The 25,662-nt window shown below is 35.9% G+C and overlaps 1 protein-coding gene across 1 annotated transcript in view; it reads right to left on the minus strand.

Moving 5' to 3' along the window:
• The window catches only part of LRP1B (LDL receptor related protein 1B), a 1,787,379-nt gene that overhangs the window by 633,813 nt on the left and 1,127,904 nt on the right, over window positions 1-25,662 (minus strand). Inside the window, exon 21 of the mRNA XM_024744102.1 lies at window positions 12,655-12,837. Within this exon, the coding sequence (XP_024599870.1) occupies window positions 12,655-12,837 (183 nt within the window). The remainder of the gene's footprint in view (window positions 1-12,654; window positions 12,838-25,662) is intronic.

Below are 25,662 nucleotides of genomic sequence, written 5' to 3' on the forward strand. Positions count from 1 at the left end.
ATCAAGAATATGGGTATGAAGAAAAGTGAATCTTTGAAAAAATCCAAAAGGATTTACTTAATAATATGATTTTTTTGAATATTGGTTTTTGAAATACAATGTCTTTTAATTTGTATACTACTAACCTTTAATCCCACACACATATTTATTTCTCTAACAATGTTTGGCTTTGATTCAATTCAGCAAATATTTATTGAGTATTTTGTACCTGTCTAGCTACTGAACACTGTAGGAAAATTGGAAAGACAAATTCCTGACCCTGTGGAGGAATAAGTCGAGTAGTGACAAACGTTCAATAAAAAAAGGATGAGATAAAAAAAGCCTTATAACAATTACAGAGTGCTATGGAATTTCAAGGAGCTAGAAAAGATGTATGATTGAAAGGCTGAGGAAGAGAAAGCTTTACTAAGATGTTATTCAGAAAGGGGTTTTGAAGAGTGGCAGTGAATAGTAGATACGGACACAAGAAAAAAGGCATTTCATCCAAACAGCTGTCTTATCTGTATAGTCTTAACATTCAAATACATACCCTCTGCAAAGGCAAATAAAAGGAAAGAGAGAGAGAACAATTTAATAGTATGGTACTTTACTGCTGCTACTCAGTGGGAGTGTGTCAGGGCACAGATGGTGAAAGTAAATCAACTCTCCCTTAATTTGGTCCCTCTTCCATTTCTGAGTGAATGCACTATAAAATTATATTTTGTACATTTATTCTTTGTTTTATGCTAAATATTTTCTTAATGATACAGCTTTATGTACAAATTTTCATCAAAACTGTATATACAGAACCGTGTATATTGAGTTTTGTGGATGATTTTCAATGGTAATTTTGAACATAGGCAGTTTTAACTTTATTTGTTGAATCTAACCCACATATAAGATGCAATTCCTATATATATGCATAGACAGAGCAAGGGTGGGACTTGCTCCAGAGGCAGCAATAAAGCAGTTTGGGACTACAGTTCATGAAATGTTGATTCCTAATTCAAGAGTGTCTCCTAATCTTACAGTGGAGAACCACTGAAAGATTTTGAGAAAGTCTGTGATCAGGTCCCAGCTTATGAAGTAAGGGGAACCTAAAAACACGTGTAGAATGGATTGAAGATAATAATTGTCAGGGATGAAAATAGTAGCCCACACAAAGGTCTGAGTGAGATATAATACAGACTTAACCTTAAGCTCTGATGTGTGAATGGAAAGAACAGAATGGGTGCTGTTAAGAGAAACTGTAGAGGTAGCATTAGTAGGACCTGGAAAATTATTACACGCTGGAAGTGTCAAAAGGTAGTTTCTGCTTTAAATTTAAATGTTTAGGAGAATGAAGATGTTTCTAACAGAAATAGAGGAGAGAGGAAGAATTTCTGGCTTTGGAGAGAAAGTGGGATTTTGAGCATAGCAATGGAAAAAATGGGTTTGAAGCGTGGGGTTCAACATCAGTGACAGAAATTTGGGAGGCATTTACCTGGAGGTGATGGTTGAAACTTTGGGAACAGAAGAATTTGCTATGGACACCTTACAGAAAGATGAGAGGGGTAAAACAGAGAAATTAAGAGAAAAATCTGTGCAATGTCTGAGATGGATTATGTATTCAACAGATATTTTTAAATTAAATATAAGGGATAGGCAAAGGGAAAAGGAGCAGGGGAAGATGAAATAAAAATAGAAATCTAAATGCTGAGTGGAAAGAGGGCAATTCAATATGAGATTTCATAAGGAAAAGTTTCAAGGAAAGGATATGTATTGGAGAGAAAGGTCAAGTATTGCAGAGAAAGAAGCCACTATACAGTATTAACAGTCAAAGGTATTGTTGATTAAGTTCATACTATGTTCTAGGCACTTTTTGTACAGTCTATTGGTTATCGTTATTAATATCTCTATTTTACAGATCAGAAAACTGCACCTTAGAGAGGTTTGGTAATCTATGCAAACTCACGTAGTTACTGAACGGCAGAGGAGGACTCAAGATTGAGAAGAGGATGGGCTGAAAAATCATTCCTGGTGACAACTGAAACAGCAATTTCCATCAAAGGTAGGGAGAGGATGTTAGACAGCAAAAGGTAAAAGAATGAATGAGAAAAAAGACGTCGAGGTACACTACACAAGATGATTCAACGAAGGGAAGGAGGAAGACAGGAAAACTGATAAAATAAAATGTTTTTGAGGTTATTGTGCTAGGTATATTTACAAAGAGAAAGAAAAATTAGTGTAGAGAAAGAAATTGAAGACATGAGCAAGAAAAATGACTAAGGTCCCATGGGATATAGGAGGTCACAGGATCAATAGCTAAAGAAGACACCTTCTTGGCAGAATGGAGGGTATTTCCTATTTAAGATACAGGATTAAAGGAGGAAAAGAGTAAGTATACAGCAAAGTGTTTAAAAATGCCAGTGGGAGGAATAAAGAGAGTAACATACAAGGCTTATAAGAAGCTATATGCACAAAAAATCTATTAGATTTAGAGCACATAGACAATGGAGAGCTCACCATGTTATTTCATCAGAAATAAATAAAAGTATACCACAGGGTCAGTTACAGGAAGGGAAAAAAAAGTGCTCTATTTAGAAAATTCTTCATATACAATCCACCATATAGTTTTAACAAAATCACTATTCCATTGTAGGATAAGTTTGGTTCTAATTATCTAGATGGATTTTTACCACAGATTAAACTCACCATTTCACTTTTTATTTACTGACACAACAACAGGGTAAGGGAAAAAAAAAAACAAAAACAAAAAAAAAACACCTAAACACAGAAAAGAATAACACTTTGCCATTCACACAAGCCCACAATGGATTTTCATTACATGAGAGGATCAGAACAGAGGATGTTTATGAAGCCACTGTCAGAGTTAAACCCCCTTGTGTGCCAGTTAGTTTTGTTACATTCTTCTGCTAAAGACTACTTCATCCTTAACTCTTAATTCAACCCTGGGACCTTACTTGAAAATGTATGTTACTTTTTCTAGTGGAATCTAGAGTGAAAGGTTATGGGTCAACACCAATCTATCACTTGGAAAGACAGTCGGTCATAAGGGGAGACTGTACAAGTATGACACCTCTCACTCTTTTTCCCTGGCCATCCTTTCCCCCATTCAAAGACAAATATTGACCACAGTTTCTTGTGAAACCTTCTAGAAATATTGTTATTATAGAAAAGAATATACTTGTGTTTCTTTTTATTTAAGTAATATTACATACTATGCCCACTAATATGTTCATTGACTTTTCACTCAAAATTTTACCATAGGGAAATGTCCATGTCAGTGTATTATAATGATTTCCATTTACTAAATTGTTGCAAGGTATTCTACCATATGGATATACCATAATGTTTCTACCTAGTGCGTATTTTGGGCTATTTAGGTTGTTTGCGACGTTTAGCTCTTAAAAACAATTTAGTGGCAAATAGCATATGAAAAGATGCTCCACATCATATGTCATTAGGGAAATGCAAATTAAAACAATACTACTATAAACTTATTCGAATGACGAAAATCCAAAACACTGATACCCTCAAATACTGGCGACGCTATCGAGCAATAAAAATTCCTCATTCATTTCTGGTGGGAATGCAAAATTCGACAGCCACTTTGGAAGACAGTCTGGCAGTTTATTACGAAACCAAACATACTCTTACCATATGATCCAGCAATCACACTTCTTGGTATTTACCCAAAAGAGAGGAAAACTTATGTCCACACAAAAACCTACACACAGATGTTTATAGCCACTTCATTCATAATTGCCAAAACTTGGAAGCAACCAAGTTGCCTCTCAGTAGGTTGAATGAATAAATAAACTGTGGTACAACTAGACAATGGAATATCATTCAGTGTCAAAAAGAAATGAGCTAACAAGCCATGAAAAGACATGGAGGAACCTAAATGAATGTTACTAAGTGAAAGGAGCCAATCTGAAAAGGCTGCACATACTATATGATTCCAGCTGTATGACACTGTGGAAAAGTCAAAACTATGGAGACAGTAAAAAGATCAGATGTTGCCAGGGTTTGGGGGGAAGGCAGGATGACAGGCAGAGCACAGAGGATTTTTAGGGCAGTGAAACTATGATACTATGGTAGCACATTAGGAATGCAGGGTCATTAATTGTAACAAATATATCAGAGGAGGATGTTTTTTCATGATGAATTATTCTCTTAATATATTGCTGGGTTTGCTCATGTTTTATCTCGAATAATGGTAGTCATGGTCATCAGAGAGTTTGTAATTTTTGTGTGTATGGGAGGTACTAATTTTGTGGTTGGAAAATCAACATTATGTTGCTTAAAAGCTTTTATTCCTTTCAAATTCTCTGGAGGAGATGAAACGGCATTGTAGCAATGTTCCTTAAATATCTGGTAGAAATTTTCATCTGGACTTTTGGTGGAATAGTGACAGGGGTTATATATTGATTATTTTTAAAATTTTTATAAAATATATTGCCTATTTTTTTCCTTTCTAGAGTTAAGTTTGAAAATTTATATTTTTAAAAATCTATATGATTTTATTAATACAGATTTTTATGTTCACTTCTATGATACTTCATAGATAGTTTCTTTAACTTTTATAATTTCTTCAGCATCTGTGATTATTTTCCCATTCTCATTTTGTGCACTGCATTTTCACTGTGTTCTTCTTTATTAGGTCAGTTAATGTATTAGTGACTTTAGTTATTATGTCAACAACCTAATTCTTGAATTTTCACATTATGCTATTTTCTTTCTTTTTTCTAAATTCAAACATTAATTTGATTTTGTTTCCCTTTGGTTTCTTTTGTTATCTTCTAACTTCTTGGGTTTGATGTTGCATTAGTCAGGATAAGCTATGCTGCAGTAACAAACCCTAAAATCCAGGGGCCTAACTCAGTAATGGTTAATTGTTTGTTCACATAAAATCAGGGAAGGTAAAGTCACCTTCGTCCATCTTGTATGTGTGCCCTCTAGATCCATACAGTAAGGAGATGCTCACTATAGCTTAACTGCCTTGCATGGAAATGATACAGTCCCTTCGGCTCACAGTGCTTAGCTAGAACTAGTCATTTGACCCCAATCTAAATGCAAGAGAGTTGAGAAATACAGTAAAGCATAAGGGGTTTGTGAACACTGTGTCTGGTACACATTGTCCAAAAACTATTTTTTTAATTACTTAGTGTAAATACAGGTGTCTCAAAAGTCTCAGAATAGTTTTAACCTTTAATAATTTTAGAAATATAAATGCTACAAACATAAAAATCATTTAAAAGTTTATATCAATTACTTATAATTTTATAAATTGAGTTTTAGTTACATATAATTCTATAAATTTTGAATGTAACATTTTAAATATATTTTTAGTTCAGCCCCTCTAAGAGGGAAACTACTAGAACCAGACTTAAAAATGTATTATCCAGGATTCATAAAACTAAATATATGTTAACAATAACTAAAATTTCAAATGATGTCCTCTGTAAATTTACAGTATTTATACTTCTGAAATTGTTAAAGATTAAAAATACATTGAGAATTTTGTGACACTGCATATAAATTTAGAAAGTTATGATTTTTCCCATGAGCAATGCTTTATTTATATTCAATATATTCTGATAAGTATATATCTTTATTTTGTAAAAGTTCTACAAGTTTAGAGTCCCTCTAGAGTTAAGATAAAAAGTGTTTTATTTTATTATTTAATTTCTAAGTGGAAGAGTGGTTTATGCTTCATAATTATGGGTTTATTATATGATAATCAGAGAATTCTGCCTGCATTATTTCTATTTCTTGGAATTTATTGAAGTTGTTTGTGACAATAAATGCTCATTTAAAAAATATTTCCTTAACCTTGTAAAAGAAGGTTTATTTTTGGCCTTCTAAAAATAGAGTTATATTTTTATTAATTTGATCTAAACATTAATTCTTCAGATCTTCTACATCTGTATATACTCCTGCTGTTCTTTATATGAATTCTAGAAGTGGGAAGGCCGGATCAAATTTACATTTCTACTAACAGCTGGGGGCCCTATTTTCCTTATAATCTTGTCATCAATGTATAATGTCAAAGGTTTCATTTATTTTTCCATTCTGAAGAATGGCATTTCTGAGTTTCTTTTCCATGAGAGAAGGACTTTCCTCCCCTGATTCCCTGACTATAATATACAGTTGATCCTCAAAAAACGTGGTGGTTAGGGGCACAGTTGAAAATCCAAGTTTAACTTTTGACTCCCCCCAAAGTTAACTACTAATCACCTACTGTTGACTGGAAACCTTAACATATATTTTGTATGATATGTGTATTATATACTGTATTCTTATAATAAAGTAGGCTAGATAAAGGACAATGTTATTAAGGAAAATCATAAGGAAGAGGAAATACGTTTACAGTACCTACCTTACCAATACCATAAGATTATGTTGTCTATCCACAAGATGAATCATCTGTCTGTCAGTGCCTACATCAATATTGTCTTATATGATACAAAATACTGTAGATTTTATATGTGTTACTAACATTAGACATCAAAAATGAAAAAAATAATGTGAATAAGATTCATATTACAGGTATAATAATTCATGCACTGATAATGAAGAAGCAGCAATATGATTACTTCATGGTAGCCCAGGTACACACTAATGGATGAATTATTATAAATTTTTTATGGCATATAGTATTACAGTCATATTCAGATTACAGCATTACAAACATCATTACATTAAAAAAAACACGTGTGATAATAGGCTTTCTCCAATGATGAGAGAAAGAGGCATACTGTACAGTAATATGATTCTTTGAAAGCAAAGTTATAAAACATTAGGAAACTAATACATTATTAATTTTATGTTACATATCACTCACTTTATATCTCTGTTAGGATAGGCTATCCACTTCAATACAAGTCTTGCACATGATGTTCTACATCATGAATACTTAGGTGATAATAATGATGACGACACAAAAACTTATCATACAGTTCTTGCTGTACAGTTATTAGATTTTTACACAAAGACACTCACACACATATACAGCAGATAAGTTTATTAATAGTAGGACATGATGATTATTTACCATTTATTAAGTGGAAACAGACCATCATAAGAGCCTTCATTCTTGTCATCTTCATGTTGAGTAGGCTGAGAAGGGGGAAGAAAGGAGAAGATGGTGTTGCTGTCTCAGAGGTGGCAGAGGTGGAGGAGGTCGAAGGGGAGGCGAGAGAGGCAGGCACACTCTCTGTAACTTTGCAGAAATACACTGTAATTTCTCTCTGACTTTTGCACTCTTTCAGTTCTCTAAAAATGTTTCTTTATGGTACTAATTCTTCTTTTATCATTTGCTTTTGTTTTAGTGCCTGTATCGTAGAAGGGTTCATGCCATAAAAGAAGTCAAAAGCATCTTGAATAACTGTGGCCCTTCTGCCGAATTACCTAATGTTAGTTTTTTCCTGGCACTGCTTCTTCTCAGTCTTCTTCCTTATCGTCTGGCACTAGTTCAGAAGCATTCATCTCCATCAAGTTGTATTTTGTTAATTCCTCTGGTATGGTGTCTATTGGTTCTTGAATTTCTTCAAGATCCATATCTTAAAACCCTTCACTCCCCACGACCAACTTGTTCTGCCATATCTACAATCTCTTTCATAATTTCCTTGATTGGCTCTCCTGCAAATTCTGTGAAGTCACGCACAACATCTGGACACAGTTTCTCCAGCAGCAATTTATTGTTTCAGGTTTGATGGCTTTCACAGCCTTTTCTGTAATAATGATGGTATCTTCAATGGTGTAATCCTTTCAGACTTTCATGATGTTCTCTCTGTTGGGGTCCTCTTCCATAGCATTGACAATACTTTCCTTTGAGAAAAGGAAAAGGCTCATTTTGTGTAATGAGCCTTAAAGGTCCTATGACTCGCTGATCTAGGTGCTGAATTAGAGACATATTGCTTGGGGGTAAATAAACCAGTTTGGCACATTCAGTGTTGAATTCATGGGGTTCTGGGTGGCCAGGGGACATTGTCCAACATCAAAAGAACTTTAAAAGGCAGTCCCTTACTGGCAAGGTACTTCCTGACTTCAGGGACAAAGCATTAATGAAACCAGTCCAGGAAAGTGGTTCTCATTGTCGAGGCCTTCTTTTTGTACAACCAGAAGATTGACCAGCTGGTATTTACTTTTCCCCTCAAGGCTCAGGGGTTTGCAGCTTTATAGATAAGGGCAGTCCTGATCATAAGCCCTGTTGCATTTGCACAGACGAGTAAAGTTAGCCTATCCCTTTCTGATTTAAATCCTGGTGCTCACTTCTCTTCCTTACTAATAAATGTCCTTTGTGGATTTTTTTTTCCAGAGTAGGGTACTTTTGTCTGAATTAAAAACCCGTTCAGGCAGATATCCTTTCTTCTCAATGATTTTCTTAGTGGCATCTGTAACTCATCTGCTACCTCTTGGTTGGCAGAAGCTGCTTCTCCTGTTATACTGACATTTTTTAAAGGCAAGCCTCCTACTAAACTTATCAAACCATCCTTTGCTGGCATTAAATTCTTCACCTTTAGATCCTTCACTTTCCTTTTTCTTTAAGTTGTCATATAATGACTTCACTTTTTCCCGAATCATATTAGAGTCTTTAGGTATACCTTTCTTATAGCAATGGTGCAGTCACATAAAAGCTGCATTTTCAATACAAGATATAAAGGTGTTTCAGGAAAAAGTACAAGGTTTTCACACCTGCTGGCATAGCTACAGCAATGGCTTCACAAATTTCCTTTTCTTCTCTTACAGTGGTCCTTATGCTGGATTCATTATCTTGAAATGATGGGCAACCGCCACTCCAGACCTCAATCTACAGTATATATTAATCAATTCAACTTTTTCTTGTAATGTCATGACTTTTCTCTGCTTCTTGGGAGCACTTCCAGCATCAACAGTGGCACTTCATATGGGTCCCATGGTGTTATTCAAGGTTTATGGCATTGTGCTAAACATGATGAAAAATACGCAAGAACCAAAAGAGATCACTTTTTTTTTTGATATGCAGTTTACTGGACAGATAAACTGCTCACCTGGAGATGATTAGTGTCACATGACATTTTAAGCAGATGCTAGCAACACTTGAGCTCACCGAAATAGCAGCAGGAGGTAGCTACAAAATTATTACAATATGTACTACAGTTAACGTTTTGCAGTAATTTAATACTGTATCATTACATTTGTTTAGACTTCTGTTGACTGCAAATGGCACCGTGTCTGGTATGTTAAGCGTTTGTAAGTTTTGATAAATTTTAACTTTTTATAATAGATTTGTGTAGATTTTATGGTAGCAATAGATAAAATAGACAAGTATCTACATATATTTTATGCATTCATGATGTACCTTTTTCTTAATTTTTTCAATATTTCTAGGCTATGTGGTTCCTCTGTTAGTTTTTGCAAATTCTTGCCAATCTCCAAAAAAAGTTTCCAATATATTTATTTTAAAAATTTTGCATATAAATGGATGTAGTTCAAACCCCTGCTGCTCAAAGGTCACCCTAACTACAATTTGTGAGAGACCAGATGTGGGAGAGTATAGTTCTTGGTCAAAGATAGACCGTCTGAGATTAGAGACTCTAAGATGATAATGGTTGAATTGTACTTTAACTTAATTTAGCTCTCATTCTTTCCTTTATTGGAATAAAGAAACAGTAATGTGCCTGTTTTTATACTAATGATAGCAATTTATGTATAAAAGCCATTGTAACCAACAAATATAAATTGATTGCCCTGAAAACTTTTAAATGCTCAAGCTAGCATTCAGAATTTTTTAAAAAATAAATATGAACTCTGAATTCAACATCTTGAATAGTTTAAAGGTCTTTTAGCTTGTAAAGCTGAGAATTTAATTAAACTTAAAAATATCACAAAGATTATAGATGTGTACATATTTTTAATCCAATGTGTATATTTGTGGTTCACTTTAATATCTGCAATGTTCATAAATATTCATACATTGTGAATTATTACTCCTCAAGTAGTTTGATACATTTTGCTTTACTATATTTAAGCCAGGGATTAAATTAGAAGCAGATCAATGGTTAAATTACTACCTTTCACATTCTGTGGATATTCATTCATTCATTCATTTATTGTGAGAACACTTAAGTTCCACTCTTAGCAAATTTTAGTTATACAATACAGTATCATCAATTGTAGTCACTATGTTATACCACATTTCCCTTTTACAATGCAACATGAGTTTTATTGCAGTTCTGCTTTTTAATATTAAATTTTGGTTTACATGATGACCATTTGATACAAACATCTTAACATTATTAAGTGGATAACTCAAATCCCAAATAAACATGCATAAAAATGTCTCTCAGGATCCAATTCTCCTAAGATATCCACTGTGTGGGATCAAAATACACTACTTCCAAAATATGACACTTTATCATAAGGATTATTTTGAGCTGAAGCATTTGAGATTCAGTAGATGCAGAAAGAAGTCTTCTGTAGCTTCCCCTATCTGACTAAAAGCATAAACTTTTGAGAAATGAGAAGTGCCATAAAACACTTCCTCAGGGAAGTTCTAAGGCCATGAAGATGATGGAAAGTCAGTATCAAAATGGACCTACACAAATGTTATTAAGTAGCCTTTATCTTCCATTAGTTTTCCCATATATTTACCTTTCCACAATTTGCCATCCCTATAAACTCAAAGTCCTTTTCCTTTGTCTTGTCCCCTCTGTGTGGGTAGAGGAAAAGGTTTTTTCCTCCCTACATCATCCATCTTCATCATAATTAAGGTTTTATTTTTAAGTTGAGTCATATACAGAAAAAGCTATTTCATAAGAGCTATTTCATATCAATACACATATACAAGATAAATCACAATCACTTGGAATTTTCTATTAACTTTACTTAACCCTGTTATTTATTATTTATATGTTTTCTCTCCATGTTTTCTGTCATAGACAGTTCAAACCAGTTTTTACTAATATACAACTTTTAGAAATTACTTTATTATGAAGGCATTTATAATTTATTTCTTCATAAGGAAATTTCAGCCTGGTTTTACCTCTAAATTTGCTAAATCTTGATAGCATATTCAGTTAGTTTTAGCTCAGGATATTCCAAGTAAATTAATATTTTTATTTTGTTTTCCTATAGCCTTGCTAGTTCCTTAGTCATATACCTGTTAAAGACTGTTATCTGATATATTTCAGCATTCCTCCAATCAAACAAATGCCAGAAGCAACATGAGAAAAAATATGCACTTAGAATAATGTTAGCCTGAGTCAAATAGTTGGCTCTTTGGCATCAGAATTAGCCTGTTAAATAAAAACTTGCTTATTTAGTTAATAATTCATTCATTTAACAAGTTATTCATCTACTGATTTTCAACTAATATGAAATGTTCCATTATGATAATTTCTAAACTCAAAGTCACATTCTTCTAACCAATAACTCCCAAACTAAGAATCTTTATGTAATAATTGAAAAGAGTTACCTGTTAAAAATATTGTTGGAAAAATAATCATTTGAAAATACAACTCCCTCACTACTCCTACTCCCAGGAGTAGGCCTCAGGAGTATTTATTTACCTATGCCCATGTTAGCTTATATTTATTTCTTTATCTCTTATTTACAGGCTTAATTATACCCAGGAGGTGTGTTTAAGAAAAGAAACACAATTCCTTTTTATATCTTTAAATGCTCATGGGCCATGTGGTTCCTGAAGTATCTGCTTACTCACAGCTGTGATAACTTTTCATTTCTATGTTTTGGTTGAAATACTTAATAAAGGGCAAAATGAATAACCAAGAACTCCTGATTGAGCAATTCGGAAGCAATTTCACATTAAGAAGAACTCCCAGAGATGATTCCAGAATGTATCTTAAAATCTACAAAAAATTCTTTCCATGGGTTATTTGGATAATGATACCAATCATTTCACAAATTATACCACAAGAGTTAATTCTCTAAACTTCAGCTCATCATCTGGCATAGAGAAGGAAGTAAATAAGTTAGTTTTTCATGTTAGGTAGCACCTACTGTATGGAGAAAAACAACACGGAAACATCATAATATTAGAATAACTTATAAAAAAAAGCTTCAGTGACTCTCAAAACAAATCAAAGGTTTGAATGATTTGAAAGTCATCACCTTCATCTTAATGGAGTCTAGCGATAGCACAATAAAATTTAGGAAACTGGTTGAAAATAAATGCATATAATTATGCCTTTTTTTCCCTAGTCATCTTCATTAAATTTTATGGTAAGGATTTATCTATGAAAAGGGGAATGCTGTAAGTGGGTTTAGCACACATGTCTCTTTCTGGACTGTGAAATTCCAGACTCTGAATCCAGATTGCCTGGTTTCAAATCCCATTTCTTCCATGCTGGCTCTGTGAGCCAGCAAGTTAAAAATTCTTTTGACCTTTTAATTTGAGAAAGTTAAAAACTGCTCTCTGCCTCAGTTTTCTCATTGTGAATTAGCATGATGAAATGAGTTCATGTAGAGAACATTCTTAGAACTGTGCCAAGTCCACAGATAGTTCTCAATAAATGTTACCTACTATTACTGTCATGTACAGAATGTGAGCAAACCTACTAGAAACACAAGGATACTTTTTATGAAGGTGAGATATGGATTGAGGAGGGCCCCAAAGGAACCTACATCAAGGAAGCAGGCCTGAGGTAGAAGTTGAACTCTGCTTACCTGTACTCCGACAGGAAAACTTGGTTTTGTGATCACACAATCGTAAGGTACCACTGCAGCCTTTTTCATCACTACCATCTTCACAGTCTTTTTCCCCATCACAGCGCCACAGATCAGGAATGCAATTTCCATCAGGGTGACACTGAAATTCATTCCCATTACAACCAGCAGGAGAACGAATCTCTTAAATTGAAATGAGGGAGAGAGGCAGAGAGAGGAAGACAAGAGAGAAATTATGATTTTACTTGATAATATTTTTTTTTCAATTTTTTTCTTTCTTTAGGCATTATAATGATCCTAGAGAGAATCTATTTTTACTTTTTTGTTTAATAGCAGCAACACTCTCTAGCATTTTCAAATTTGTTTTAGAAACTTTAATAATTAGAGAAAATAATTCTTGCCTCCCACAGAATTTCTAAAGGTGATGAACGTTAGGAAAAAAAAAGAAAGAGCAGTAAGATAGTATGTGGATATTCTGTTGTGATTTTAATTAGTATCAGTGTGATTGTTGAAGGTATTTTGTCTATAGCACATAAAAGAGATTTCACATTCTACTCCAAATGTTTAGACTTTTGTTGATCTTGTGACATCTCTTTAGATAATTTCTTTCACACTGGTAACAGGTAAACAACCAAAAAGAAAATACGAAGTACATTCTGACTAACAAAATCTTTGAAGAATAATGTCCAAAATGTTGAAAAATAAAACCCTCAGATAATTAAAAAAATTATTCAGGACATAAGATTTCAAGTTTAGAATCAGAACAGACACAAAAGAATTTTATGAGGCACTATGCAATCAAAGTCAATTTATCAATTAATAATTCACATAGTGCCCAGATAACATTATCACTCAAAACCTGATGACTAAAAATATAGGTTAAATTTTGTAGGTAAGCATAAACAAGAATAAGGAAAAATAAATGTTGGGCACATAGATGCTTTTACAGTATAACAGTTAAAAATATGACTGTAATTGGCAGTACATTAAATTTGTATTAATATCTAATATTATGAGATATAATAACCAGAATCTCCAAATACTGTTGTAAAGTAAATATTTTAGTATTCACTTTTCTAGACCAAAGTTTTAATGTAACAAGTTTATTGTGCATCTCAGGTAGCTACAGCCAACAATTAATTTACATTATATCTATAAAAGCAATTAGTCTACATCACTATAAAATTGAAGCAAGTTCAGGTGAGTTTCTCATTACTCAATGAGCTGATTTGGTAGGAATTGTAAAACTATCAATAAACAGAAACCTCAGTTAAGTAGAGTTGGGAGACCAGAAGGGGAGATCTCTTACACCCTGCAGCTGTAGCAGAGCCCAACAGGAAGAAGAAAGACTCTTCTTTCTTGTCAAGGACTCAGACTATGAAAATCCATGGACTTGTTGTTTACTAGAGCCCTCCCATTTTCCTTTTTTACTCTCTATAAAAGCATTCCTTTTTCCTTGCTGTGAGGGAACTTGCACATAGCTCACCATGGTGCAGATTCCAAATTGCAATTCTTTGCCAATCCCAAATATACCAGTCTTTGCTGGAGAAATATCTGGCTCTCAATTTGTTTTAGGTCAACATTTTGGTGGCCCATATGGGGACCAGAGAAGACTCTCGATGGCTCTGGGGCTGGTGAATGTACAGGTGCAGTACCCACAGCTGAGTCTATTGCCGCTCACTGCTTTTCCTGCTGACCCTGGAGATTAAAGGCAAGTCTTTCTCTTAGATCCAAACTCACACCCTCTTTCCATCTGGAGCTCTCCAGGCTTTATTCAGAATCTACTTAAAGCTTTTGTCTTTCTGGTTAAGGCCTTGTTCTGCATGTGAGTACTTGTTCGGCACTTGGGTCTGATTTTGATATCAGGCTCTTTCACTGAAACTGGTTAGCTTTGCATATTCCCTTCGGAACAGGAACTGCTTCACCTGAAGCTGGCTAATCTTTGACCCATTCCTCTGAAAACAGGGGTTCTCTGCAACAGTGCCAGGTTTTTCAGCCTTTGGCCTATTCTTTTGAAAGGACGGTTCTCTGGAAACTGGCTGAAAAAGCCTTTGGCCTGGCTCCTTTAAGCCGTTTCCTTTGAATTGGCTGGGATTGTCTTACAAGCTGTCTGAATCGAACCAGTTGTGCTGTAAGCTGTTTAAGCTGTTTGAAAATTCTTCTTTACTCTAGAGGAAAAACCTCTAGGAAATGAGACTACAGTTATCTAAGTATTTTGAAGGCCTCCTCCGTTATAGGGACTCTGGTCAATTTTATGTTTAAAAGCCACAGTCCTTCCTCATGGGCACTGCTAACTAAATGGACCAACCTGACCAAAGGCAATTTAGAATATCAATGGCTGTTATGGGGAATTTCAGAAATCCCCAAACTTAATTTCCTTAAAACCAAATTGAGCTTCAATAGCTCAAAAATTTCCAGAATTGAGTGGAATGCTTATTTCAATTGGCATTTTGAGGCTTCCCAATATTCTCAGGACTCTAAAATTGCCTCTCTGCAAAATAAGATTTTAAGATTAACTGAGGAAAAGAAATGATGAAAGAAAGATAAAGTGGCTCTCAAAGCCTCAGGCTCTTCTTCCTTGGCGTCTGTGTCTCAGGCTCCACCTCTGGTGCCATCTCCCTCCTTCCCTTCTATGCTGTCTATGCCTCCACTGTACCCTCAATCCCCCCATACTCATTCTCTGGCCAAACTTCCCTTTTCCTCTGAACCTGTCAGAACATGTTTCTTTAAAATTAAGCCTTCTGAAGGTCCAGAGGCTAAATCTTTAATATCTTATACTCCCTGAACTAAGCTGAACTGTGAGCCATAGTCAAAGATTTTCCCAAAGTAACCAAAGACCCTCATAGTTTTGCTGAGGAATTTAATATAATCACTCAAACTCACCAACCAGGTTTCTCTAACTTACATCAGCTACTTCATATGCTCATCAGTGAAGGTCAGGCCCAGCATTGAGTGAAAATTGCTAATTGAGAAAATCCTGAAAGATGCCCAGCATTACAACCAGGAGAACAACCTGCTATCTTATTATGTGTCAGGCTCAGAAAATTGCTAGGCAACTTTACTGAGCAGTTACTAGGGCTTTTCCAAAGCCTGTTGACTGAAACAAAATTCAGGCTTGCACACAAACATCTGCAAATCTGTTCATAGAAATTACAGTTTTGATTTTGACTTTTGATTGTCTTTAAAGAAAATTCTGGTCTTCCTTCAGATGTTGATTAACTCAAGTAGCTTTTAACTCTTTATTAATGGGCTGAACTAAGATCCTTCCCTTTTAGTAAAAAGGACCAGCGTGAAATGGGAAACTATGTCCACTTCAGATTTAGTTAATCTGACAAACCACATTTCTTGTGCTCTATATGAATCACCTCAAAGGAAGATCATCAAAATTGTTAAACTTCAACTCCAACAAATGAAGGCTCCTAAACAAACCCAAAACCCTCGTAGTTTTTGCTATTATTGCAAAGAACCAGGGCATTAGAAAAGAGATTGTTACAAACTTAAGCGCTGTAGAGCCTTCATCCCTCTAACCAGCCTTTCCAACGCCCTCCAATTCTCAGTGGTGGGCTCTGAGGAACTGGAGGGGCTCTTCCCAATCCTCCCTCTTAATCAGCTTGGAGAAACATTTCTCCAAGAGGATGAATTTCTTCCAGTTCTAATTGATACCACACTCTTGAGTGCTCAACCCCACTACCATAAAACAGCCCCTGCCTTGGAGTACTAAAACAATTCAAATAGTGGGGATTTCTAATGAACCTCAAGGGGTTCCTATGTCCAAACGTATTCCCTTTTGTTTAGGCCCTTTGAGAGATACACATCCTTTTCTCCTTAGTTCCTCTACCCCTATCCACTTATTAGGCTGGAAACTTCTTAGAGAAGTATGCCAGAAATTCTTTCTCCGAAAAGGGGAAAACAATTCTAGAAATTGACAGTGTCATCAAAGAACCAGCCAGGTAAATTAAGTGGCCCTCTAACATCTTTTATTTTTTCTATCTCTGATGGTACTAGAGCAGATTCTGAAAATATGGATCATTTCTCCCTATTGAATCAGCTACCACTTATTGGCAAAATCTCCAACTGATGTTTGCAAAATTCACAGTGCATCTCCCATCAAAATTTAAACAAAATCCTCAAAACCTCTTCCCAGAATTAATCAATACCCTAAAGGAAAACCTTAAAGCCCATAATAGAAGAATACAGGCTCAAGTCCTCATTATCTCCTGTACTAGCCCCTGTAACACTCCATTTTACCAGTGAGAAAAGCAAAAGGCCAAAGGTGGAGGTTTTTTCAGGAACTCTGAGCAGTAAACAGCACTGTTATCCTTCAACACATTGTTGTTCCTAACTCTCATATGTTACTAACATCCTTTCCCACCAGAAATGAATTCTTCACTGTAACTGATTTGTGCAGTGCATTCTTTCATATTCCAGTTGATGAAGACAGCCAATACCTTTCTGCCTTTACTTGAGAGTAAAAAAAACAATTCACCTGGACAGTAATGCCTCATGGATATATTGAGAGTCCTTCTTATTTTTTGCAAATCTTGAAGGCTGGTATGAATGATATAAAGTTCTCTAAGGGTTTTACTTTGCTGCAATATGTGGATGAGTTGCTTCTTTGCCCTCCTTCTTAAACCTCTTCACAGGAATGCAGCGTCCACTTAATAAAGCATTTGGCCTTAAAAGGACTTAAGGTTGCCAAAGAAAAATTGCAGTTTGCCCAAAACCAGGTTCAATATTTTAGTCATCCAATATCAGAACAAGGGCTATACCTAGATCCAGATACACTTCATGGTGTTCTAAGTTTCCCAAAACCCCAGACTAAGGGCTACCGTGAAGTTTTCTCAGACCAGTTGGTTATTGCTGAAATTGGATTCCAAATTTCTCTTTTAAAGCCAAATTTCTTATGTTTTTCTCAAAAATAACAACCACCTGACCCAGTTTTGTGGGAAGAACTGATTGACATAGCCCTCAAGGCCCTAAAGGAGAGTTTGATGAACCCACCTGCCTTTGGGCTTCCTTATTATCAGATTCCCTTTTACTCTTTCACAGATGACAAGAAAAGGGAATAACTTTGGGGTACTCACCCAAAAACTTGGTGACCACTATCCATGCACAGGGTATTATAGCCAGCAGCTGGACCCTGTGGCACATGTATTAGAATCACTGCAGCCACTTCCTTGCCTTAGAATCACTGCAGCCACTGCCCTTTTTGTTAAAGCCACTGAGAAAATTGTGGAGTGTCCTTTAATCATTTTTGTACCTCATGCAGAAGTCAACCTGAATTCTCAACATACTCAACACTTCTCAGCTAGCTGCCTCATATCCCGTGAAGTCCCTTTCTTATCTGTCCTTCACGTAACTCTTTTACATGATAATAACTTTAACCTGGCTACTCTTCTCCCTTCTGCCATCAACAATGTCCTTCATGACTGCTTAATGTTGATAGACAACCTCCTGACTCCTTGTAATGATCTACAGGAAATTCCACTGGGTAGTGTTGACTTCTCATGGTTCACTGATGGTTCTTGTTTAAAAGGTAACAATGACAAATATTGTGGTGGTTATGTTATTATAACTCCTTTTGATGGTGTTAAGGCAGTGTCTTTACTTATGACTACTTTGGCCCAATAGGCTGAATTACACACCCTTACACAGGCTTGTACTTTAGTCAAGGACAAACTTGCCAGTGTTTATACTGATAGAGATATGCTTTCAGAGTAGCTCATGGATTTGGAATGTTGTGGAATGTTGCTTCCTTATTTCCAGTGGAAATAAAATTAAAAATAGTCCTTATGGGGCTTCCCTGGTGGCACAGTGGTTGAGAGTCTGCCTGCCGATGCAGGGGACACGGGTTTGTGCCCCGGTCCGGGAGGATCCCACATGCCACGGAGAGGCTGGGCCCGTGAGCCATGGCCGCTGAGCCTGCGCGTCTGGAGCCTGTGCTCCGCAACAGGAGAGGCCACAACAGTGAGAGGCCCGCGTACCGCAAAAAAAAAAAACGAAAATAAAATAGTCCTTATGTTCAGGAATTATTAAACACAATACTTTTACCTTCCATTTTAGCTATTATTAAGATTCTGATGCATGCTAAACTTGACTTTCTGGAAACTAAGGGAAATCACCTTGCTTATATTTCTGCAAGGAATGCTGTCCTTAAAGGGACCAACAGCAGACAAACCTCTGTCATTATCCAAAGGGACATCTCCCCAAATGATAGTTTAGAAAAACTGGCTACAGAAGCCTAACAATGAAAAGCCTAACTCAGAAAAGGAAAAACAAGATTGGAAATTTAACAATTGTTTGTTTGGAAAAAAGAGAAAGCTCTGGTTTGGACCAAATAACTCAGTACTACCAGAGACTCTAAAATCCCCACTCCTCATCATACTACATACACTAAACTATTGGTCTATTGACAAAATGATGAATCAATATTGTTGGGGAAACATTAACAAGGCTGCAAAAAATGCCTACCTCCCTTGTCCTACTTGTCTGAAGTACAGTCCAGGGAAGCCTATTTATACTGCTTCTGGATATTTTAAACTGTCTAATGGACAATTCAAAGTCTGGAAGATGGATTTCATACAACTTCCTCCATCTCATGGATATAAATACGTTTCAGTCACAGTCTGTATGTTTTCCCCACTGGACTGAAGCCTTCCCTCACAGACAGGCTATTGCCTTTTCTGTGGCTAAATTCCTTTTCGGAAAGGTTACCCCTACTTGGAGGAGCTCCTCTCAAACTTTATAGCAATCTGGGAATCCATTTTAAGGGCCAGGTGCTTTGACAAGTCTGTGATGTTTGGCTGGTTTTACAACACTTTCACTATGATTACAACCCTCAATCCTCAAGTATAGCTGAACACACTAATGGCATTTATTATTACTAACTGGCAAAATTTGTAGAGGTCCTCCAAATACCTTGGCCATTGGTCCTTTTAAATTTCAGATCCATCCTTTTGGGAATTCATAAACTTTCACCCTTTGAGATAGTCCCAGGATGCCCAATGAACTTGACTCCTGCTTTTTTTATCCATAACTTATAAAAGGAGAGATACTGTAGTATTGAAAAGGCCTGCTTGCTTCTATTAAAAATAACCAAGCTTTGATAGAGCAATCTTTTCACAGTGTGCCCTTGGGAGACAAATACCTTGGAACCTGGAGATTTCGTCTATTGGAAAAGACACTACCAGAAGAATTTCCCTCAACCTTGCTGGAAAGACCATATTAAGTACTGTTAACCAACCCTTGTGCCACCAAACTCCAAGGAATAGACTCTTGATTCATGTGACACACCTAAAGAAGGTGCAGAACCCTGACTGGACCTGCACATCATCCAGTGACCTGAAAGGAAATACTTCTCGGAAGTTGAGGCAGTCGACATCTGAAGACACAGCTTTCCCAAGTTATCTATACCAGGCCTGTTGGAAGTTTGTCACCGACCTTCGATGCTGACATAAAGATTCAGATTATCTCCAGGGTCTATGATCTTGATAACGTATGGACTTTAAATAAAAAGTGCCTGAGAGTTTTCTCTCCTGCCCCTCCTTGTTACTTAAATGTGACCTTACTAGGTTTCCAGTCTGAGACACTACTGGAAATGGTCTTTCCTGACACTGAGGGACAAAAAGCCACTGAAACTAGAATACCTGACTCTTGATCAGTGATGCTTTCAGCAAAAGATCTTAATCAAAAGATAAAAATGTAAAAAAAAAATTAATAAAAAGAATCCTCAATTAAATAGAGGTGAGAGACCAGAAGGGAAAGCTCTCATATCCTGCAATGACAGCAAAGCCCAGCAGGAGAATAATGACACTTCCTTCTTCTTTCCAGGAAAGGACTCTGTCAATGAAAATCCTTGGACTCTGTTTACTATAGCCCTCCCAAATTTCTTTTCCTTTCTATAAAAGTGTTCTCTTTCCCTTCCCATGGGGGAACTTGCACACGGCTCACCAGTGTTTCACACCCTAAATTGAGATTTTCTGCTGATCCTGGATAACCTCATCTTCACTGGAGAAATATCTGTCAGTCAGTTTGCTTCAGGTCAACAGAATCACGTGGTTATGAGTTAGGATTAGACTAAATTAAGGTCAAAGCTAATAATAACACTTCTATCACCAAGGCAGCTACTTAATCTTTTGAGACCTCTGTTTGTTCACATGGAAAGTAGAGAGCCTGCAGGGTCATTGGGAGGAATAAATTGGATATGTGTAAATGATTATTTTCACTAACATTTTTTGTTGTTATTTTCTATGATATAAATAGTTCATTTCCTGATTTGTTTATTTAAAGAATTTCAACAACTATACTATGTCAGTTGATACAATATTTTAAAGATGCACAGAATAGACTTGCTTCTACTGCCCAAGTATTCTTAAAGTAGTAATGCTGAAATAACACCTAAGTAAAAAAAGAGATAAAAAGGATCCCAACTGAAGTAAGAGTAAAAAAGTTCTGTTGGTAGAAAATAGGAGTTCCAATTCACGGAAAACCTAATTTCCAAAAGTAGCTACTCCTAAGAACACGTAGTAATTACACCCAATTTAAAGAGAAGGGGCTGAGTTTAGGCTGGCATTGAAGTCCCTTCCAAAAACAGAGACTTTTTCTACTTTCCTAATCATCCAAATCATTCTGACTTTGGATATATAGAGTCTTCATGATTTAACAGAATACTTGGGTGCACAGACACAATCAATAAAGATGGTAGAGTGTCTGCACATTTGGATGATATATATGAAATATGATATAGCCACTTCCTACCATATTTAATTGAGTATATGCAGAGTGCCCTATTTAGTGGTACAACTTAACTACTACAGTGGTAAAGAATGTTGAGACTGGTTTCACAAACAATATACTATGAAGCCTTTAAACTTGGGATCTTTTTAAAGGTAACTTGAAAATCCTATGTGATTTCAGTATCCAAGAAGAAAAAAGAAGACAAATCAAATGGAGTTCCAAGGCGTTTTCAGCTAAGTAATTCCACGATGAAGAAGGCAACTTCCATACAGCAGTGAATGGCCTTTGGTTCTTTTTCCTAGTACTTAACTTCCCATGAAAACAAAACTAAACAAACTTTGGCTCAGTTGAATTTTATAACCTGTTGTATGAGCTCAACCAATAACATACAAAAGTTGTATTTCAGGTTATTCTCACCCAGTGATTCCAAATATTTAGTAAAGAATAGAAGGTATAGTCTTTTGATTTTTTCTACATTCTTTAAAATAAGAGTTGAAGGCTGGCAGCTCCCATATTGAATCTGTCCCTCAGTATGTTTAATTTAGTAAACATACTATTGACCTTTTAAAAATCTAAAGCTTTCCTATAAAAATCTCGCTTTTCCAGTTCCTTGAAAAGTAAGATTCTTGGGTTAGCATCCTCATAAGGTAACAACTACTGCCTGCTTTGTATGGAGCTGGACTGAATTTTATCAATGACTCCCTGTTATAACAGTGAGACAGAGATATTCCTTCATATTTTATTTTTTCCCTAACAGATTTTTTTCCTTGGTGGATGTGGGCAGTGGGCCAACTGCTAACTCCCTTTTCTTTTGTTTTTGATCTACTTCTGAGAAACTGTAGGAAAAATTTTATTTCACTCTTACTTTAATATTAATACTAACTTTACTGTCTTTACAAATTAGTTTTTTGTCTTTATGAGTTATTTTAATGGATATTTGTGAATAATCCTGAAACTCATCATGTTTCTCTCTTTGCAATAGTTTTTAAGAATTTAGAGCCAAATTTATGGATGATTTTTCATGATATGAACTTGTTTATACCAATCTCACCCTCAGATTTATTTACATTACTCATCCTTACTTTGCCTTTGTTTGGTTCCTTCCTCTTTATAACCTTTCATCTTTCCAGGTTATAACTTAGATTACTTCTGGAAATGACCAGAGGACTAATTAAATAACTAAACAAAATAGTAATATGTAAGGAAAACTTGAGAAGAAGTAACACATTTTACATTTAAAATGACCTAATTTGGAAACATTTTAGTAGCCTAAGTAAAATTAAACAGTATATGCCAAATTCTATTCCATACATTCATTCCTCTCCTCATCTTTTATTTCTCCAAGGACAATGTTGCCTCAAAAATGTGGGCAGTAATGGGAGGAATTCCATGTTTCACTAATTACTGTGAGTGCAATGCTTTGCCTCTTCTAAACATATTTTGGACTTGGTTTCAAAGATCTAGTTCTTTTGAGTTATGTTCCTCAACAATTAACTCAGTGATTTAATGGGAAATTCTCAAGAAGATTATGTAAACTTAGAAATCTGGAAAGAAAAACCCGATTCAAAAAGAGACTTGCAAAATATAAATTGTTGCTTTGGGAGAAGGAAATGCTTCTCCTGATCCAGCAATATGGCAACTTTACATATAGACTTGTAGTCTTTTAGCTCAATATTATTTACAGAAGAAAATAAGTTGTGGTCACACCGATCAAAGCAGAATCTATGAAGGCAGAGAGCATGCTGCTACTGTTTGAGATTTTTAAAATTCTATTTGCATTTCTTTGCTTTGCTTGGTATCGTTTTGTTTATCTATTTGTGCTTCATAAGTGAATACACTCATTTGTCTTCTTATTCTAAATAAACATTTATCTTATAAATTTAAATACAAATGTGGTATTTCCCTGAGGCTTTTCTTTCCTTCTTTTTTTTCCTTAAACTACACACGTCCAAACCTTTGTGGACTATCTATTAAGCGGTACCATAAACAACCAGATTACAGCAACTTTAAAATGAGGATATAGTCTGGAGAAGGAAATACAATATACCATCATAAATATTCAAATCTAAATGGTGAAACAATTCTCCTCTAGATTGCCTTCCTGTGTACATTTTATCTGTTAATGTCCGTAATTTTCTTTGACTCATTTTACTTAAAAAAAATATGTATATATTTATCTAGGATTGGGTCTCTTATTCTGGTGTTTGTAGATTCAAGAGATTCATGGGTAAGCCTTAGGAATTCATAAAATCTCACAAACTATACAGGATGCTTCGTGCTGACATGCCTTTTTTTCCCCTGTGGAAGGGATTCTGAGCTTTCCTTGACTCCCACAGCAGACTCTAAGAGGAACGTGGAGACCAGTTTCACACTTCCCTTTCTTTATCACCAATTCCATATACCTTGCATATAAATGGTAGTTTATATGGTATTCAATTTTGCTTATACTTCAAATTATCTAAGATTTGATTAAAACCCAGTGAAAAGAAGGATCACCTATCTGCTCCTTTTGATTTTAATTAAACGTAAATAAACAGAACTGCTCATTGAGAGCATCCCACTTCACAGAAACAGAAACTTTGTGGTTATACATATGATAAGCAGCAGGGATGATATTTGAGTCCACACAATTAAATTTTAGAGCCTGCTTTGTTTACCACTCTCCCATTAATAATTATATAAGAACATAAACTAGATTCATCCAGAAAGCAGTAAATGCAATGAAGAAAATGGGTCAGAGTAGTGCTACATAGGAAAAAAACATACATCACTTCTGATTCACAATTCATTGGCCAATGCTAGTTGCATGAGGTGGGGCCCCATCATGTTGGTCACACCCAACCACAAAGTTTCCAAGAAGTACCATCTTATCATGTGCCCAGAAAAAGGAAAAAATAGAACTATATTGTGAACATCTTTGATGACTATTATAAGGTGTATAGAGAACATCTTGACAGCGTGATCAGAGATGCCTCTCTAAGAAGGTGATATTTGAGATGAGACCAAAATGAAGGGAAAGAGCCAGCCAAGCAGGTTAGGGTAAAGAGCATAGTAGGCAAAGGGAATAACAAATGCAAGGATTCTAAAGCAGGAAACAGACTTTGTTTTTATAGACAGAGAACAAAGTGTATGGGGGTGGGTTAGAAATGAGATCAGAGGGGATTCCCTGGTGGCGCAGTGGTTGAGCGTCTGCCTGCCGATTCAGGGCACACGGGTTCGTGCCCCGGTCCGGGAGGATCCCACATGCCATGGAGCGGCTGGGCCGGTGAGCCATGGCCGCTGAGCCTGCGCGTCCGGAGCCTGTGCTCCGCAATGGGAGATGCCACAACAGTGAGAGGCCCGCGTACCGCAAAAAAAAAAAAAGAAAGAAAGAAATGAGATCTGAGAGGTTGGCAGGGGATGGATATTGTGGGCTTTATCAATGTCTATGTTACGATAAGTTCAACAAGTATCTTTCTGTTAGAGATTTTGAAACAGAGGAATGATGATGATATAATTTAATCTACATTATTAAAATTCTCAGCTGCTGTATACAAAAAAGTGGAAATAGGGAGAACAAATAAATGGCTTTTGCTGGCATCTAGGTGAAAAATGAAAGGTAGTTTCTGCCTTTGAAAAGATCATAAAATAATCTGCACATAGGGAACTAGGTGATGTATGCAGTTACAAAGCAATATCCTAAGTGCTTTGGTAGGAATGAACACGGTGAGAACATGCAGAGGGGAAATCTAACTTGGACTTGGGGATTTCAGAGGAGAAATTCTCATGACAGAGGATAAGAAGAGAGTTCCAAGCCATGACTAAGAGTCAGGCAGGGGGGAAAGTAGAATGGGACGAAAGATATTCCGAACAAAGTCAGCAGCATTCATAATCGTAAAATTCTGTGTTGTGAGTGATGGGAGGAGTGGGAAAAGAGAAAACTAGAGAGGAGAGCAAAGCCTAGAGCTTGAATGGCCTTGTATACTATGCTAAATGGTTTGGATTTCACCCTACAGGCAACTGGGGGTCACAGAAAGACCTGCTGCTAGATTCGGTTATGCTCAGATATGTAGTTTGTATCTATCTGTTTGGGAGCATTTAGACAATAAGTAGAAAGAGAAAAATCTCTAAGATTCCACAAATTTACAAGGGGTTATATATATGTATCTATTTCATTTGCTTGAACACCCAAAGTTTATACTGAAGTCAAGTAGACTATTAAGCACATACCACACACACATACATACACACACATTTTCATATTTCTTCCCTTGCCACTTCTCATCCTACCTC

This window comes from Neophocaena asiaeorientalis, unplaced genomic scaffold (genome assembly GCF_003031525.2).
Source record: "Neophocaena asiaeorientalis asiaeorientalis breed wild unplaced genomic scaffold, Neophocaena_asiaeorientalis_V1.1 scaffold11, whole genome shotgun sequence".
Lineage (NCBI taxonomy): Eukaryota > Metazoa > Chordata > Mammalia > Artiodactyla > Phocoenidae > Neophocaena > Neophocaena asiaeorientalis.